General features: G+C 48.0%; 1 protein-coding gene across 3 annotated transcripts in view; it reads left to right on the top strand.

Moving 5' to 3' along the window:
• The window catches only part of ecel1 (endothelin converting enzyme-like 1), a 31886-nt gene that overhangs the window by 4864 nt on the left and 8350 nt on the right, over nucleotides 1-18672 (top strand). The window contains exons 2-11 of one of the 3 annotated variants that reach the window (XM_076036826.1): nucleotides 1135-1316; nucleotides 1473-2351; nucleotides 3439-3507; nucleotides 3943-4053; nucleotides 4132-4224; nucleotides 5708-5832; nucleotides 13719-13941; nucleotides 16310-16408; nucleotides 16914-16988; nucleotides 18538-18641. In XM_076036826.1, the coding sequence (XP_075892941.1) occupies nucleotides 1494-2351; nucleotides 3439-3507; nucleotides 3943-4053; nucleotides 4132-4224; nucleotides 5708-5832; nucleotides 13719-13941; nucleotides 16310-16408; nucleotides 16914-16988; nucleotides 18538-18641 (1757 nt within the window). In that variant the 5' untranslated portion in view covers nucleotides 1135-1316; nucleotides 1473-1493. Of the gene's footprint in view, nucleotides 1-1134; nucleotides 2352-3438; nucleotides 3508-3942; nucleotides 4054-4131; nucleotides 4225-5707; nucleotides 5833-13718; nucleotides 13942-16309; nucleotides 16409-16913; nucleotides 16989-18537; nucleotides 18642-18672 lie in introns of all 3 variants that reach the window. The other 2 variants (XM_076036827.1, XM_076036825.1) reach the window with 2 other exon arrangements.

The following is an 18672-nucleotide window of genomic DNA, read 5'->3' as shown; positions in this document are numbered from 1 at the left end:
TTCCTTTGTTGTTGCCTGCATCATCTGAAGGCTGAAAGAAGCACAAAGACCGAGGGGGCGGTGCTCCACTTCCTGCCTTTGCCTGCAGGTGCAGGTCTGAGAACCTGTAATCAAAAAACACTCACCGGTTACTTTCAAATTCAGCGCAGCAGTGTTTTAACCATTTACAAAACCCGCTCTCATCCCTGCTCCTCCTTTTTTTTTCTTCTTCTTCTTTCAAGAGGAAACGGTGACGGCAGCATCAGAAGTGAAAAGCAGCCAGTAATGCATTCAGAGTGAGCCGGAGACTTTGCGCTGCTTGTTTAAAACTGTGGATCAAGGACGCTGGTCCCCCCTCTCCGTCTAGGCCCCACCCCCACTGTGACTACATTTGCTTTGCGACGTATTACTTCTGAAATACATCGAGGCCACACAAACAACCCCGCACCTCTGACTTTGAATATAAACCAGTTAAAATGTTGTCTTGCTGCTTTTGTCTTTCGCTTCGACGGATTTTCTTGACTTCTTTCAAGCAGTCGCTTGTTGTTTTGGGGATCACTGTTTCCACTCAACTCCATCTTCCCTCAACTTCATGCATAAAATAATATGACACAGGGCTGTCAAATACAGGCTACACAATTGACAGCCCTGCACTGCAAACATAACTAAACTGGAAGTAATTGGAAGTATATTTATACCCAGAGTACAAGACATAAAATGCATTTTTGCTATAAAATGAACTTTAAAACCAAACAGATTTGATTTGCTTGGGATTTGGAAGTGTTTTGGATACAGCGCTGTGAATATTAGTAGCCTGCTCACCTTTGCAAGGATCAACTGCTGTTGCCAGAGTGTGTGTTTCCTTCTCAGCAGCTCTTGCATTATTTCAAATCTGTCTGGAATTTTTCTGGCCTCACAGGAGCTGAGTTGTGGTGACTGTCACGCTTCCTTGTGTCCAGCTGTAACTTCCCAATGCCCAAGTCACGAGTCACCCCGGGGGTTCTCTCTCTCCAATGGTGACTATCAGCAATCAATCCAACAAACACAGCTGGCCAGAAGAGGCAGACGTGTCCCCCCCCTAAAAAAACTGCCCCCAAAGTATCTTTCCACAGTAGATGATCTCCCTCCGTGTCTCTTTTCTGTTTTTATCGACAGGTGACCTGTAATCAGTTGTGAAGAAGGCCAAAGGGGAGGAGATCAAGTGAAAGGAGAGCACGGAGGGAGAGGATGAGCAATAGAGAGCAGGACCCGGGAGATTCCTCGTGCACAAACGGAGCCTCTTGCTCGCACGGCCGCCTTCCGATTCAGGGAGAATAAAGAGGATTTGCTTAAAGAGGGTCAGCGGGATTTTAACCTCGTGTCGCTGTTTTGCCCCACAGTCGGGCGGGCAGGAGGGATCACAACGTGGTCTCGACAGGAGTTCCTATGGTTGTTTATCACGTGTAAACATCCTCTTCAGATAATCCCTCCTCAAACCTTTTTTTTTTTGCCAGAGTCGCACGGACCTTTATGCCATGGAGAAGACGTACTCGTTGACCGCCCACTACGACGAGTTCCAGGAGGTGAAGTATGGCGGTCGGTACAGCAGCGAGATCCTCAGCAACGGCATGACCCTCCACCTGGGAGGCAGCCTGGACCGCCACGTGGGGCGGAACCGGGGCGGGACCTGGTCCGGCACGCGGAACAAAGACCAGAGCAACGGCGGCGGGAGCGGCGGGCTGCCTCGCTGGAGCCGGCGGGAGATCTGCCTCCTGTCGGCGCTGGTCTTCGCGGCGGGCATGTGCGTCATCCTGGGCACCATGCTGGCCCTCAAGTACATTTCCCTGGACGGCCAGCAGGACCCCCAGTGCGGACTGGACTGCCAGCGCAAGCGCACGCTGCTGCGGGCGGCCCGCTTCGTCCAGGCCAACATCGACCCGACCATCCAGCCCTGCCAGGACTTCTACTCCTTCGCCTGCGGCGGCTGGCTGCGTCGCCACGGCATCCCCGAGGACAAGCTCAGCTACGGCATCATCACCGCCATCGGCGAGGACAACGAGGAGAAGCTGGAGCGCCTCCTGCTGGAGCCCATCCGCCGGCACGGGGCCGAGTCGGCCGAGCGCAAGGTCAAGGAGTTCTACCGCTCCTGCGTCAACATGCAGGAGATCGAGAAGCTGGGCTCGGCGCCCATGACCGAGGTGATTGACAGCTGCGGCGGGTGGGACCTGGTGGGGGCCCCTCCCAGCGCCGCCGGCTGGGAGAACGAGGGCGCCCCGCAGAGGCCCGACTTCAACGAGCTGCTGTACCGGACCCAGGGGGTGTACAGCACCGCCGTCTTCTTCTCCCTGACTGTCAACGTGGATGACAAGAACTCCTCCAGGAACGCCATCAGGGTGAGAAGCCGGCGACCGAGTTTCATAAACTGATGCCTCTTGTTTTAGACCAGAGGATTTCGGTAGGAAATTTGCTTTCAGGCATTAGAAAATTGGCCACGTGGTATTGAAACCCACGCAGTCCAATCAGGATTCATTTCAATATTGGAAAAAACAAGCCTTGAAGAAAAGCACTTGGAAGAAATGTGTTTTAGTGACGGTCTGACTGCGTCTCCATGTCAGACCGAACGGCAACACACGTCATATTTAAAAGGGCCACTACGCAGTTTTTCCATCTTAAAATTAATATTTCCCTTTTACTCATTTATAGACTCGTACTTGCTAAAATCTGTAGAATGCACCAGTGAGACGCTGTGGCCGCTTGGCCTGGTATGAGGCGACCTATCTGTAACTAGCGTGCAGTTGGGACGGGCCGGTTCCTGCAAGAGGGTGCTGGGCAGGCAACCAACGGACAGTCCCACACCAGGACAGCTGGGCTCACTGTGCCAGTGACAGAGACGCCGTTTAAGCTGTTACGAGTCAGCGAATCAGAAAAAGTTTTATTTCTACGCTGTCATCTGAGGATATAAAAAGCACAGTGTTGCTTTAAAACTCACTGACACATCCGTGGTTGTACAAACCTTGATTCGCCCGTCACTGCTGTTGGCAGCACATCTTTAGTATCAATGTCTCAACACTTCTCCATCCAGCGTACTGGCAAACAACCTATCATATATAACGGGCGTAAGACTTGTGATTTCAGGAAAACGTCTAATTTTCGGAGTTTATCCCGAGGCCAGAACCAATTAAAAAGGCCGCCTGAGAAGACAGGATGATTCTGCATGTCCAACGTGAATCAGGAATTTGTGTTTTGTAATATTGATGGGCTGAGATTGAAAGATATGTCGAACAGCTTGTAGATATTGGCATCGTTATGCATTATTCACACATCAGATCCATTCTAAATAAAGTATAGGGTGGCGCCGCGAATGTGCTTTCTGCAAGAGGCTCGGCAGAACATATGTGCCTGTGCAATGAAACATTTAATGAATTATTTTAATGAATTTAATGAATTAATTTGTGTGTGTGTGTGTGTGTGTGTGTGTAGATTGATCAGGAGGGCCTCACGCTGCCTGAGAGGAGCCTCTACCTGAGCAAAGACGAGGAAAGCGTGAAGGTCATCATGCGTCTTTATATTGTCTCCCCACTTCAGGCTCCCTCCCCTCTTTACCTCTTTTATTATCCATTTTGAGTGCTCTTGCAAAAAAGCCCAAAAGCCCACTTCCCCTTTTCCTTCGTCACCCTTTGCTTCGCCTAATCTGCCTCGTCACCGGGATCTTTGCCGTCCGACCTTCCTCATTAACCAAGCAGCTCCTCCCACCCCACCCACTCACCCACTCCCTTCTCCCCCCTCATCTATTGGTGCCGGTGCCTCATCTGCCTCTCCTCTTCATCAACCCACCTGTTTGCCTCGCCCACCCGCTGGGCTTTTGTTATTCTTTACGTTTGGCCACCTGTCACCCCCCTCGAGTCAGCAGCCATTAGCGTCGTTCTCACCCCCCCCTCCCCCCGACCCCGACCCTCACCCTCTCCGTCGCTGCGCTTTTCGCAGATCCTGGCGGCGTACAAGGCCCTGATGGAGCGCCTGCTGAGCATGCTGGGAGCTCACAATGCCACGCAGAAGTCCAAGGAGATTATACAGCTGGAGACCCGTCTGGCCAATGTGAGCCGATTTCCCTGATGTGTGCTTTTGTGCGTGTGCGCGTGCTGTGAAACTGAGCGAAATCTCTTTTCTCTGCAGATCACCGTCTCCGATTATGATGACCAGCGAAAAGACATCAACACCATGTACAACCGCATCACCCTCAGGCAGTTACAGCGCATGGCTCCGAGCGTGAGTACCACACACTCATGCGCGCACACACACACACACACACACAGCGCATAAACATACTTATTATCTGCAAGCTTGTGTAGGTTCGTGTGGTGTTGTGCTGCTGCACATGCATTTGGGGGTAAAAGACATGCATGATGGATTAAGATGTGAACTCCAACTGAGCATTTTAAGTGGTTTGGCCAAACACACACACACACACACACACACACACACACACACACACACACACACACACACACACACAAAAGCACAACAAGCAGGCAGGCAGAGGTTGGGGGAAATGTAATAAAGGAAAATGGAATGGAGGAAGAGGGGAGGCACTGGGGAGCGATTGAAGGAGCAGTGAGACACAAGCAGGGAGGAGAAGAAGGTGGTGGTGGTGGTGGTGGTGGTGGTGGTTCTTCTGAGGCAGCGCTCAGAGAGAATGTCTGGTGGCTGCAAAGGGACGGATGAGAACGGCAGCAAGGCAGCAGACAATCTGGTCCTGTTCTGAGGGACAGATAAGGAGTTTTAGCTTCGCTTTGGCAAAAATATAAATACACGCGCACGCTCAGGAGATAAACAGGCACGTGCGGATGTGAGTGGGCGTAAAGAGGGTTTTTTGAGAGGCTGACAAGGACCTAAAAAAAAAAAAAAAGAGGAGGGAGGTGCAGGCCAAAGCAGATCGGAGGATAAAGATGGGAACGAGGAAAAGAAGGAAAGCCGCTTCCTCCGTGCGTCGCCAGCGTTTGGATGCTTTCACTTGGATTTAGCCTCCAACTGTTGCGAAATCCCTCGAGCTCACAGTGTGTCGGCGCACTCACAGTCAAAACGATCAGCATCAAGATTACAATAGGATAGGATAGAATAGAATAGAATAGATCAACTCACGAGACAAAGTTTGCTGTTCGGGACTTTTTTTGGCCATTTTCTTATCCCATAACCTTCCAAGTTACAGATCTTTTTTTCAGAGCTAAAGCCTTACATGATCATTTTGGTCATAGTAATTAATCATAAAAAAACTTATATTTATCTCTCTGTTTACAGCCTAGTGCCTTCTAGGTAATAACACTGGTCTCTGCAGGCCGATTTGCTGAACTTTGTGTTTGCACACTCGCTCTGTGAAAAGCATTTTGTGCTATAGCCGCACTGAGACACCTGGGAGAATTCATTCACATTTCAGCACAGATGCAGACAATAATCAAGGACAAGCTAATTATATTGAACGTCATCCTCACATTATCACTGTCATAGATCCAGTTCGTGTTCGAAATCGAATCAGAATCGAACTGAGGCGTTGCAACGAACCTCATCAGTTTTCAAATATTTCCATTTTCGGTGGCCGCCGCAACGCACGCGAGGATCATATCTGCGTCACGTCGTTATGAGTCGTGGCATAAACAGCGCGGCAGCTGTGGGCAGAATGTGGCTGTTCTGACTCTGCAACTCCTCCTGCTTTTCCTTCTCCTCCTCATCCTGCTTTTTCTCCTCCTCCGCACAGTTTCACTGGAAACGCCTGCTGGACAGAATCTTTCACAACAGCTTCTCGGAGGACGAGGAGCTGGTGGTGCTGGCCACCGATTACATACAGAACGTGTCCGACATCATCAAGACCACGTCCAAGAGGTAAAAAAGGGGATGGACGACTGGGTGAGGAGGGAAGGGTGAGAAGAGAAGGGTGATGAGAGGAGGGTGAGGGCGACCAGATTTGAGGGAGAAATGATGAAATTTGAAGCAGGAGTTGTTGGGAGTTGGTGCTTCTCGAGTTATTATGTTATTTTTGTGTGTGGTTGTGTGTGTGTGTGTGTGTGTGTGTGTGGTTGTGTGTGTGCGTGCATGTGCGTGTGCGTGCCTTTGAGTGTGCACATTGTGACTCAGCTTCCGACTTTTCACCGTAGTACAACACAAAAACACAAAGTGTCGCTGCCGGCTGGACTTCCACTTCTGCTGCGGCTGATTATTATTGATCGGCACCTCGACACCTTCCCACAGCGCACACACGCACACACACACGCACACACACACACACACACACACACACACACACTCTTCCTGTCAGACTCCCGGGAGCCCGAGAGGGCCGCCTGCCTCCACGTCCAGAGCGGCCGACAGCTCGCCAGTCAGCGCCGAGCTCTCGAACAAAAGCGGCACTCAGACCTTAATGCACGGCCGGCTGGTCACATGACTGGCAGGCGGGTCACTCGCCTGTCATCGCTGCGAGAGGCAGCGCGCAGCTCCGTCCGCCTGAGTGGCGGCTCTCGGGCGGCATTTGGGTGCACCGTCGATTTTAATACCTTTTTAATGCTCCGAGTCACCGTTGCATTAATCGCCAAATGCATAAATTGCTGTTCCATCGAGGTCAAAACTGGATGTTCCAGCAGGATAAAGCCCCCTCCTCCCCCCGGCCCTTGTCAAACAATTTGATGTAATAATATATATATTTTTTTTATCTAGAAAGTTTCAGCAGGATAAAATTTGAGATTTTGCGAAATTTCATGGGTGCAGGAGAACTTTTTTTCCCCTCGATTGCACAATGAGTCATGTGTTTCCATAAGATGGGGAATCCAGAAACCCACCTGCACTTAGTCTCATAATCACATTAAAGTTCCATTTAGTTCGCTCAGCCGGACGAGATCGCTGATCAGTTCTGACTGGAGTCGACAGGGAGTTTGTTGCAGTCAGCCAGGAAGTGCATTTCACCCACATGACGCTTATCTAAAAGCTTCATAGGGGACATTTAACTGACTCTCTGCTTTGAGGAGCGACTCTAACTGGACATCTGCTTTCTCAGAGACGCAACTTTTTACTCAAGCAGACCAATGTGCTGTATGTGTTGAAAGTGGCACTGTTTTAAAGTGTTAAATGTATCGCTGTTTCCTAACAAAAGGGCTAATTTTGTTAATATGAGGAGCTCCGTCCTCTGACATTTGCATCACTTCACAGCTGATTCTGGTCTGAAGTGACCATGTCAATTGTTTTTCCTCCTTCCCTCTTCCTTTGATCCCCTTTGACAAACAAACAAAACAAAGATCTCGCTCCTCACTTCAGATTTCTTTTGCTGTTTCATGCAGTTCAGTTTTTATCAGCCGCAATAAAAGATACAATCTTTCTTTATTCTGCAGTGATTCTCCTCAGATCAGATCAGCAGCAAACGTCTCGTCCATATCGAATCTTCTTCTCTCTGTTTCGGCTCCTTTTTTCTTTTTCTTTTTTCTTTATCTCTTTGATCCGGCCTCCTGCTGCCACTCACCCCTCCCCTTCCTTACAAATGTACTTTTTTAATCACACACCATTACGCTGAGGTTATATTATTATAACCGTCTCCATAAAAGAGTTTGCGAGGTAGAAAGTTATTATCAAAGTGAATTAAACTGCAAAAATCAAGTTTATGAAGTCAGAGTTCTGACAAGTCTCCATGACAATCTTTTCAACTGAAGCACAAAGTAGGATAATCAAGGATTTAATGAAATGTGAAAATCTTAATGTCAAGCAGTGGCTCGCAGGTCAAAATAACCTCTGATGCAAGTAGCTGGCGTTCGCTGTCGGATAATTAAGAAGTAATCTGCCAATACTAAGAGATATTATGCAAATATGTTCACTCCTGACAAGTAAATTATTCTTAATGTTGAAAAATGTTGGAAAGTCTTTTTTTTTTTTTTGAGCAGACCCCCACGTGCATTAACTGCCCTGATTGGACGCCACATCCAGTCACGCTGCTTTCATTTAAAAATGCCATAAATATGAATAAATTGTGACTTTTATTTCTAGCAGCGCTGGAGACAAAGTGGCACTTTTGGCACGTTTGCCTCTTTCCGCCTGGTTCTGACTCTGATTCTGACTCTTGATTTTCTTTCCATCAGCTGCTCCAGCGCTCTCTCCAAGTGTCGTCTCTCCTCCCTCGCTGCATCTTGTCTTCTCATCTCTTCCACAATAACTCCACTATCTTCCCACCTCGCACTCTCCACTCTTCCATTGCTGCCTGCGTCTCTCCTCCTCCTCCTCCTCCTCCTCCTCCTCCGAGTCTCTGTCTCACCCTTCTCTCCTTCCTAATCTCCTCACACTTGCTTTGTATTTTTCATCACAATCCTCAAAGATAGATGCCCTGTTTTCTACTTGCGTGTGTCTCTCCACTGCTGCCTCTTGCAGGATGCGTGGCAAGAAAAAAAAAAATCCTGCTTTAGAGGATCAGAGTCGCTCTCAAAAAGTTGTTGCCCTGAAAGAAAAAAGAACAAAAAACATCATGTCATCATGGCTCTTTTTTTTTGTTTTTGTTTTTTTTTTCTTCTTCTTTTTTATTCCCCGATGTGAAACAGGACGGCTTTATCTCTCCGCGCACAAGCTCCGTAAAACAAACGCGATTAAAACACCTGCACTAATCCACCTGCAGCAGCAGGGGGTCCTCATCAAACAGCCAAAATATTTAGTGTTCAACACTTGTTTATTTCTGCACCGCTGAGCATATATGAGTCCAAACACGCACCCACCCACCCACACACACACACACACACACAAAAGTCAGGCACAAAGACACACACAAACACACACAATCCACTGCTGTTATTTGTCTTCATGTTGCGAGTCAGCGCTGGTGTCAGAGGTGTTACCTTGTTGTGTTATTGCTCAGTAGAGCAAAAGGTTTAAGTTTGTTTTCTCCTCAGGCGTCTATCGAACTTCCCAACACACACACACACACACACACACACACACACACACACACACACACACACACACACACACACACACACACACACACACGCCGTCCAAGAGTGCACCTCAGATCGTAGCACTCGGCTGAAAGAGACCAGAGGAGACTGATGCTGAAAACAAGAGGAAAGTTTTTGGGGAGTTTTGTGAAATTCACGTTTGGCTGAGAGAGGTGCGAAGGTAACCGATGGGTGAAAAGAGGGCGCGGACGAGCGCCGCGTTGCATCCGTCTGTCTGAAAGTTATGAGCTCCGGCGTGACAGTGCACGCAGTTAAAAATGAATAAATCTCCCTCCACCAGCCTGCCACCGTCCCGTCTTCTGCAGTCGACTTCACATCTTCCTCCTCTCACTTCCTCCAACCTGCTTTTGTCTTTTCCTTTTGCCTTCCACCGTTTCCTTCCTGTCAAAACCGCTGGAGTCTCCCATCATCCGTCTTCCTCTCCTCGTCCTGCGAGTCTCATCTTGTTTGCCGGCGCCTTTGACACCTGCGTCTTTTCCGCCTGCTCCCCTCCGTCTTTTGCTCCGCCTCTGGTTTTTTGCCAGAGTGCAACGACTCGTCTTGCATCCACCTGCTGAAGAGCCCACAGACAGTGTTTAGGAAAGAATGAGAGGGCTGCTTGGAAAGCGATTCGACAAGTTTCCTGTCTGACCAACCAGGTGGAGATCAACCAGATTTTTCTTTCTACCGCCAACTAGAACAGGAAGCTACAGGGAGCAACATTTAGCTTCATGTCACTGCCTCCTAATGCTAATGATCCACATTGTTTGTCTAAATTTAAAGCCGATCTGGAGTGAAGCATCTTCACAGCTGAGAAAAGCTCTTCTTTCTTCTTCTTTGGTCTTCAGGTAAAAACAGGCACTATTGCACAACCTTTGATAGCCTCTTTAGCTAGCCCCCCACACACTTCCTGTATTTCTTCTTCTTTGGTTGCACTTCTAAGGGCAGCTTACGACAGATTGAGCTCTGATGGAAACCTGAAACCGACTGAAAGTGCTTTGGACTTCAGGCTGATGAGACGTGTGACATTTCAGAAAGTGGCGTCTCAGCGACCTCAGCTGCCTCGCAAGGTCAAGAATGCACGCTGTCCGTTGTTACGGGCATCGATTGACCCAATCCCTCTCCGCACTGCGCTCCTCCTCCGCACACTGATGGACTCCCCGTCAAACGAGTCCATGACAGCGGCAGTGACTCCTCCTCCTCCTCCTCCTCCTCCTCCTCCTCCATCCGTCTCTGCTCTTTTCTCTCTTCCTCAGGTGCGTGTGTGTGTGTGTGCGTGTGTGTGTGTGTGTGTGCGTGCGCGTGTGGCCCTCGCACACCACAATGATTGCAGCCGATGCCATTAGCCAGATGAGCAGGCCTCAATGAAGGGGAGAGAATAATGACAATGGCATCGTCTGTGTTTCTTTCTCGTTTGCGTGCATGCATGTGTGTGTGTGTGTGTGTGTGTGTGTGTGCGCGTGTGCGTGTGTGTTTTACCTCCCTCCATCCTTGCCTGCACTGTGCAATTTTTTTTCTACTTCTTCTTTTAAATGCAAGCCAGATATTATCATTTTATTAATGTTTGCTCAGAAATCCACAGCAGCGGAACCGTCTCAGCGGCAGAGACGGAGACGCTCACAACAGAGAAAAAAGGAAAAGAAGGAGGAGAAGAAGAAGAAGTCTGCCGGTAGATTTAAAGCGGATTTCACGGCCTCGGGGGTCCTGCGGTTTGATTCCCAGCAGGACACGCGCGAGATTTGAGTGCAGGACTTAGTTCCACCAGCAGCTGAATGTACTATTTTATAGTCATAAAGTAATTAAATAACGGCAATAGTGACAATTATACTAAACTCAGTACCTCCAGATTTGAAACAGGCGTCGTCCCAAACCTCCACTGATGACACGGTGATCACTTGCACTAATGCGTCGCTCCGTCTCTCTAAACTGCCTCCCATTAAAATCCATTCTGCAAATGAGGCTTCACTTTGTCCACCGGTGATTAAGACCCAGCGGCCGAACGCTGCGGCTCTCCCACCAACATGCCTCTGGCTTTAGATTCCGCTCCGCCGTGACTCCCATCATCAAAAATTGCCGCTGACGCACTCTGCCGCGAGTACAGTCGCGCACGTGAAAGAGAGACGAGTAAGTCGCGCAGATGCGGCGTGTGGTGCAAAGTTTGAGCGGTGGAATTAGACGATGGCGAGATCGATGAAAGCCTCCGTGTAAGACTATTGATCCGAGATAATCAGCGCTGGTCGTTTGGAGGCGCCTCATTTGCATCACAGAGAAGGTTTTTCCCTTTTTGTGTCCTGTTTGTTTGCTGCTTCGTTATGAAAGTTACAACCAATCAAAACCTCTGTTGATCATGTTTAGGTTTTAAAAAAAAATAGTGTGGAAGAAAAACAAAAAACAACAAAAAAAAAAAGTCTTCAGAATGGTGTTTTGTCAGGTCAAAAGGGCAACGTCTTCATGGTTGCTGAATGATAACAGGAAGTTGGTTACAAAAAAAAAGTAATCCTGAACATGTTTGGGAAACTTGGCTGCCTTGCAGGGAAACCCGGGTTGTTGACCCAGCACACTCAAAGGTCAGGACAGGCACGTGGTGGCATGTTTGTTTTCTCCTGCTGCTGGATATTTTGGTGACCAGTACACAGCAAAAGAAAGCAGACAACAGGCTGCGCGTATAAACTGCTGTTTTCTTGCCTTGAGACTGTTTTCAGTTTCGAGGTCATTTGAAAAAGAAAACCTGAGTGTTTTTCAGCCGAGGGCACCACTGGACTGCCAACATGCATCATGTGACGGGCTGCCGAAATAGCAGCAGAAATAGCAGAAATATACAGACCAAAAAAAAAAAAAAATGAACCTCTGCAGTGACTCAGATTTGACTTTCAGGTTTTCTGGTTTGCTGGCTTCGGTCCACTGGTGGATAAGACACAGGGATATTTTTCAATCTGGATCAAAGGGACAAAACTCAGAAGGAGCTTAACTGGAGCCTGTGCGACACGTCCGTGTGATACTGAGCCGGTTCTGGACGGTCACTTCTCCCTTTCCTTTGGGGACGTCTCTCATTTCTTTTCATTAAGCACCGGGCAGTACCATAATAAACTCACTCTCTCTCACACACACACAGCAAAGAAATCCTGCTGCTTATCTATTATCATATAGATGATTTTTTTTTTTCTCCCCGCATGCCGCTGTGCAAACACGCTCCTTCAATTAAAAAAAAGCCTCATAAAACATCATATCTGCTGTATCGTGAGTGGCCTCACGGGGCGCCCACCTGGAGAAGAACACGAGCGGTTGGCTCGATGATTCTGGTGATCAAGGACACTTCCCTTCCTCCCCTTATTGATTTAGCCTCCCTTCCATCCTCTTCCTCCCGGCTTCCTCCTCCTCTTCCCTTCAATTAAATTCACTTCACAAGTGCTTTGCTGGCAGGACCTCAGGGCGCTGCTTCCAAGGCGCTGCTTCCAAGGCGCTTTTTTTTTACTTAATATCTGTCATGCATAAGGGAAATTTTAGTCAAAAACAAAAAAAAAAAAGCAGAGAGGAGGAGGAAAACAACAACAGCAGTAAGTTGCTGCGAGGTTCACTGGGAGCCTCGCAGCAGCAGGCGAGGAGGGCATTTGTCCCTGCGGGCCAGATGAGATGCGTGCACCCCAGAAACAGCTTGAATACATAAATGGATGATCCATTATCTCTCCCCCACACCCCCCCGCTGCTCCGGTCGGTGGGAGCTGCTCTCGAACTCTCTCCGCTTCCCGACGGCGGCGGCTGAGAGCGGCCGCCTGCTTCCCCGTTTCTCTCTCCAGCAACTTCTCTTGACTCCTCCGACTCCTCTGACTTCCTCTGACGCCGGGGCAGATGGGGAAAACAGAAGGAGTCGGGAGCAGATGGACCGGGATCACAGCGAGACGTGGCGGAACTTGGCGGAGGGAGCGAAACAGAGGAGGAAAGGGAGCGGCGGTGGCGGCGGCGCGTTCCAACGGCGGAACAACGAGGCTTCTCAACGTAGACAGAAAATCGTGGAAGCTAGACAGACAAACCCCCCCCTCCCCCCCCGTCTCCGCCACGGCTGAGAGCATAAATTTGCGAAGGATCAAAACACACGCGCGTCGGTCCTGATATTTGTGTTTGCTGCAGGCGGTCTCGAATGCTGGCCAGCGCTGGGAAAGTTGCTCGGGAGGAGGGGAAAAGTCTCCGTACATTTGCATTCTGGAGCCTGAGGCCAAAAAGACATCATACGGCCGCTTGAAACAGACGTTGCTTTGCATAAACAGATGATGCACAAACTCACAAACCTAAATAAGGTTTTTGAGCCTCGCAGGGAGGCGGCAACAATCTCTGCCATGTGCGTTCCTGTTGCCTTTTCATGTGTTTGCGTTGCATTTTTTTCTCTAAGTGTCGCTTAAACTTACTCAGCTGTCCTTTTGATGGTCTCGAGTTTGTCGTCCTGGGATAAGAACAGTTCCATCCTTTTCTTTTCCTTTCCTCAGCTCCACTTTTTAGAACGTCTGTGTGATGGAACAGTTCTGAAAAGCAGCCCTGTGTGATGTCACAAATGGCACTGGTACCTTTTTGACTATGTTTCCCTCTGAGAATGACCCCTTGGTTTTTGTCCATTGGCCAAACGTGGATGCAGCAGTTTTAGCAGGAAGCTGAAACCCCGCATGTGTGCTGTAAACACAGGGTTAAATACATGGAGGAGTGTAAAGAGCTTCTTTTACCCAGATGATTATTAATAATAGACATCTCCATCAGAATTCCGTCTGTTCTCTGGACCGACCTGCTGCTCTGCCCCCCCCCCCTCCTCACGTCTGTCTCCAGGGTTCTGCACAACTACATGCTGTGGCGCATCGTGGCGGCGCTGAGCGAGCACCTGTCCACCGCCTTCCGCAGCACCATCCACGAGTTCTCCCGGGAGATCGACGGCATGGAGCAGCAGCTGGAGCTGGGCCGCCTCTGCCTCACTCAGGCCAACAAGCACTTTGGCATGGCGCTGGGGGCCCTGTTCGTCCAGCAGCACTTCTCCACGCAGAGCAAGGCCAAGGTAGGAGCCGCGCGGGAACAAACTCGCAACGTTTCCCTGCGTACAGTGCACGTGTGGCTTCCGGTGCCGGAGTCTTTCACTGGTTGTTGTACGAATGTTGAATCCCCTCGCTGCGCTGCTGATGTGATTCCACTTGCTGAGGCTGCGGCTCTGTTGCTTGGATGAAATGCAAAATGTTGCAGCTGAACTGAAGTTTAATAGGCTGACCTGGGCCTTGATTTGAAATGTTTCATTTATGTGTTGGCATAACACACCTCTGCTAATGAGTGAAAAGTTCCTAATGGTTAAAAAAAAACAAAAACGTTTTGAATTCTGGAAGTGTATCACACGTCCCTGACCGTGGTCCTCTTTCAAAGTCCAGATTTTTTTTAAATGAAAACGGTGATAAACCGAATCTTGCAAATGTGTTAATATGAGGTTTCTATTGAACTTCAAGGTTGTCGTTTGCTTTGATTAAGCAATTTATATGTAAAGTACTGAGCAGCAGCTCTCCTTTTTATGGCACATTTGCGGTCTAAAAATAATTACACTTCAAACGCAAACAATAAGATTCAGTGATTTCAATCCAAAACTAAAATGTTCATAAATACACAAGTTCTGGCCAGATCTGTGGAAACACAACTAGTCCTGGTTGTCCATTCTTGGAAGTGTGAATAAAACCCGGATTTCGACGAATCCACTCAACATGTACATGAGTGCACGCCACTGAATATTGCACACTGGGCCTTTTATTGTTCCCATTTTTTTCTGCTTTATGTTGCTGAGCATTTTTTTTTTTTTTGGCTCTGCGGGGAGAAGACATCTGTTGAGACATAACATTTCATGTCTCCACTTTTGAAGAGCCGCCTGCTGCAGTACATTTTCATTTTATTTCCTCGTCTTCTGGGTCGCTCTCTTCTTATCCTCCATCTCTGGCTTCTTTCACCTCCATCCACCACATATGTGTCTACTTGAGACTTGTGGATGTTTTACCTCAGGAACTCCTCCACTCCCCTTCCTGTTCACCCACCATTATCACCTTCTTCTTCCTGATTACACTTTCTCCTGCATTAAGCTGCTTCTTCTCTCTGCTCCCTGGAACTTTTTTTTTTTTTATATAATCTCAAAGTCAAATACAACTGGATGAGTTCTGGGCCTGATTTTTCTCTATATACTGTAATTTCACTGAAATGCTGAAATGGTAGTGGGTCTATATTTCCACTTTGAATGATGAGTCTTCGGGTCAATTTAAATGTTGTTCCCAGTTGATTCCAAACATGCAGAGCGTTCAAAACGCTGCCGCGATTGCAGGGTTTCCATTCCAGACAGAGCAGAAAATCTCCCCGGTTTTCCTGCAGAACCTCGCTGATCAGCTCATACACTCTCGTTCTGAACCAGGTTGGAACGTGCACGTTGGTTCGAGAGCCGGTCATCAACCCGGCAGCTGCTGGCCTAATGCCGGTGGTGAGATGTGAAGCCTCCACTGGCTGCCATGTGCTGCCAGTCTCAGCAGGAACCGGAATTAATGAGTCTCTAGGGACGGTGACAGAGGAGGACGAGATGAGCCTTTGTGTAATCGGGAGTCACCCGTTGGCTAACAGCTTAGGGTCGTCTGCAGGAGTGCCAGTATATGTTTGAGTCCTCTAGGGAGTTTGTGTCTTTGCTGCATTTGATTGGTTTGTTTGGTGGTCTGTTTGCCGGATTAGTCAGATATTTAGAAGAGAGCCTTTGAAGGTTCTGAACGTACACCAAAGTTTACAGAACTCGAGGACCAAAAGAAAAGAAATTGTCTTGGACAATCAAGTTTATCAAAAAGTAAATATATTTAAGCCTCTGTGTTAAAATTGTATTTTTTTTTCTCTTTACATGTTTGACGGACGCAGCTAACTAAACTTATTAGTTATTGTTAGTTTCGTGCTGCATCATGAAACTTGTTTCATTCCCCTGTTTTTCTGGATGAAGCAGCCAGTCGTTCATCATGCTGCAACAGGGTCGTGGCCCTCAGTCGATGACATCACCTTGTGTTAGCATCAGGCCGACCTCCCTGAGTGCTGCTGTTGCCCTTTGGTTGCCAATTTTCTTGATTAACTAACAAGTTGGCTGTAAAGGAGCGTGTCGTATTAAGCAGCGCGCCACCCCCGCTGGGGTTGGAGGTCACCTGGGGAAATCCTCTCTTTATCAACTCATTTCCTGGAGAGAAAAAAATAGAAGACACAATTAAAAGAAGATTGAAAACATGTTTCCACATTTAAGACATTTTTTTTTTTTGCATGCACAGACAAAACCATAACGGCTGCTTTTAAAATGAAATTGGAATTTGGTGACAGCAGAACAAGTTTGCTGTCACCCGAGAGCTTCAGTTGTGAAGTTGATCTTGACGTCCCTGCAGGTCCAGGAGCTGGTGGAGGACATCAAGCACTCCCTGGACACGCGGCTGAACGAGCTGGACTGGATGGATGCAACCACCAAGGAGGCTGCCAGAGCAAAGGTTCGGGGCTTAACGCAGCGCGCAACGTCACAAACACGACACGCCGACAGATCCGATTAGCAATTTGAAAAGAATTTAATTATTTTCTCCTGCGATTCCTTCCTTTCGTTCTCCGAGCGGGTTTGATTGATCGCCGCGGCGAGATGGACGCGCGCGATAGAATACATCAAGGGCTTGACATTGAGAAGTGAGGATCGTCTAATCCGGATCTTTCCGTAGCCGCTGATTTAGGGTCTGCACTGCGAGATATCCCCCCTAATACTTTTACAATCAGAAGTTATAATCCTTTTAGAGGGCCATGCTGAATATAAAGAGCTTCCCTGTAATCCTATTACTTTGGGTTTGCTTGATTAGTTGAATTTCTGTGTGTGTGTGTGTGTGTGTGTGTGTGTGTGTGTGTGTGTGTGCGTGTGTGTGTGTGGATGATTTGGTGCCCAGCGGATCGTCGTTGGTGCCAGTGCACGTTACACTGCAGCAGATGTTTCTCCTCTTTCTCCTCCCACAGCTGAAGCACATGATGGTGATGACGGGATACCCGGACATTCTGCTCGTACCCGAGCTGATAGACCGGGAATACGGGGTGAGTCCCAGGCTTTCCCGTTTCTCCATCTCTGCGCCGTCATGAAAAAAAACAACAAAAAAAAAACGCATTCCCATCAGTCGGTCAGTGGGACGTCACTGGGTGCTGTTCAGATGTTGCTCAGCTGTAAAGAAGTGAAATCGACAGCTTGGGTGTGACTGAGGTTACTTTTTGTTCTCTCTACAGAATCACAGAATCTTCATAGTTAACTGCGATTAATCACAGTTTGAATTGCGTGTGTAAAATTCTGTCATTTTGCATTTCAAGGCAGTTTTAAGCCCATAATGTAAAGTAAGTCTTACCAGAAATCAGCCAGATGGGCCGACTACGGGTTAGTAAAAGGGACAAAAAGGCTTCCGTTTGAAATGCAATTCAAAAATATTAACGCGTTGTGGAGTTTATTTAACTAATCACGATTCATGCAGTAACGCTGATAGCCCAAATATATATACATATATATGTATATATGTGTGTTTCGCTTTATTATTTTTCCTTTACATATATTTCCAAACTCAAAAAATCTCAGAAACAGAATAGCATGAGCTCAATTAAGTTTTTTCCACGACTACTGTCATTCAGTCAGTCACACAGCCACTCGCTTCCTTTCCATGCTCTGACTGTGTCATCTGAGCCACTGCCGCAGTTGTTCCGTCGTCAGAGATAAACTAGTCTACAGCGCCCCTAGTGGTTGAAAGAAAAGAAAACCTCAGTTGTGTTTTTTTTGAGCCAATACTTGTCAAGTTAAGTTTGTAGGCTGAAGGGTTGGAAGGTTCTGTCGAAGCTCCGTGAGTGCCACATCACAGCCATCTGCTGCGGAATGATAATTAGCGCTCGGCACAGGTGTTCGTTTCTATCGCAGGCAGACCAAAGCACATCTGGCCGTGTCTGACTAAACACACACACACACACACACACACACACGTGTGCACGCATGCAAATTGACAAAAAAAAAAAAAAAAAAAAAGCTGAAGTGATGGAGCGGCACTCCATCGTGGAACCGCACACTCAATATTTAACGTTAGCGGCGCTGGCGCTGTGCGATCTCCCTCCATCCCCGGCCACAGATAAGCAAGGTGAGAGGAGCCTGCTGATAACTCTGCTCTCGGCAGCTCCCTGCCTCCAGCGCCGCCGTTGTCACAGTCATTCAAGCGGAGGTGGCCTGCTACGAAATTTGGAGAGAACATTTTAAAGTCTGCTCCTGCTCGCTGCTACCGAATGCACTTTACTCTTTATTCACGTACGCTGCTGTCCCCGCACACTCAGTTTGCATTTTCATCGCGCAGTCGACTCTCACACACTCAAACTTCATGCTGTGCCCAACTTTGTTAGATCACTGTCGGACTAAAAAGCTTGCTGTTAAATTATAAGAACAGTGAGATCTTCTTGGGTGACTTGAAAGAGTCTTGTAATAAACTGTAAGTCATTATTTTAACAGTCACAATGTTATTTTTCCTTCAAGTCAGACTAACTAGAAGTTTGTGTGGGATTTTAGGAATGAATCAACTGATGGTGCAAATGAAATATCTCCGCTGGGTTTTTCTTGTTGCAGTTTGATGTGGACGAGAAGACCTACTTCAAGAACATCCTCAACAGCATCAAGTACAACATCAAGCAGTCGGTCAAGAGCATCCACGAAAAAGTGGACAAGAGCACGTAAGTGCCGCGTGCACTTCGCTGATCCGTA

The sequence above is a fragment of the Nelusetta ayraudi genome, unplaced genomic scaffold, assembly GCF_046127955.1.
Source record: "Nelusetta ayraudi isolate G7.1 ecotype Tasmania unplaced genomic scaffold, CSIRO-AGI_Nayr_v1 ptg000048l, whole genome shotgun sequence".
NCBI classification, from domain to species: Eukaryota; Metazoa; Chordata; class Actinopteri; order Tetraodontiformes; family Monacanthidae; genus Nelusetta; species Nelusetta ayraudi.
The sequence above is the reverse complement of the archived record's forward strand: the minus strand, read 5'-3'. Positions and strand labels throughout refer to the sequence as shown.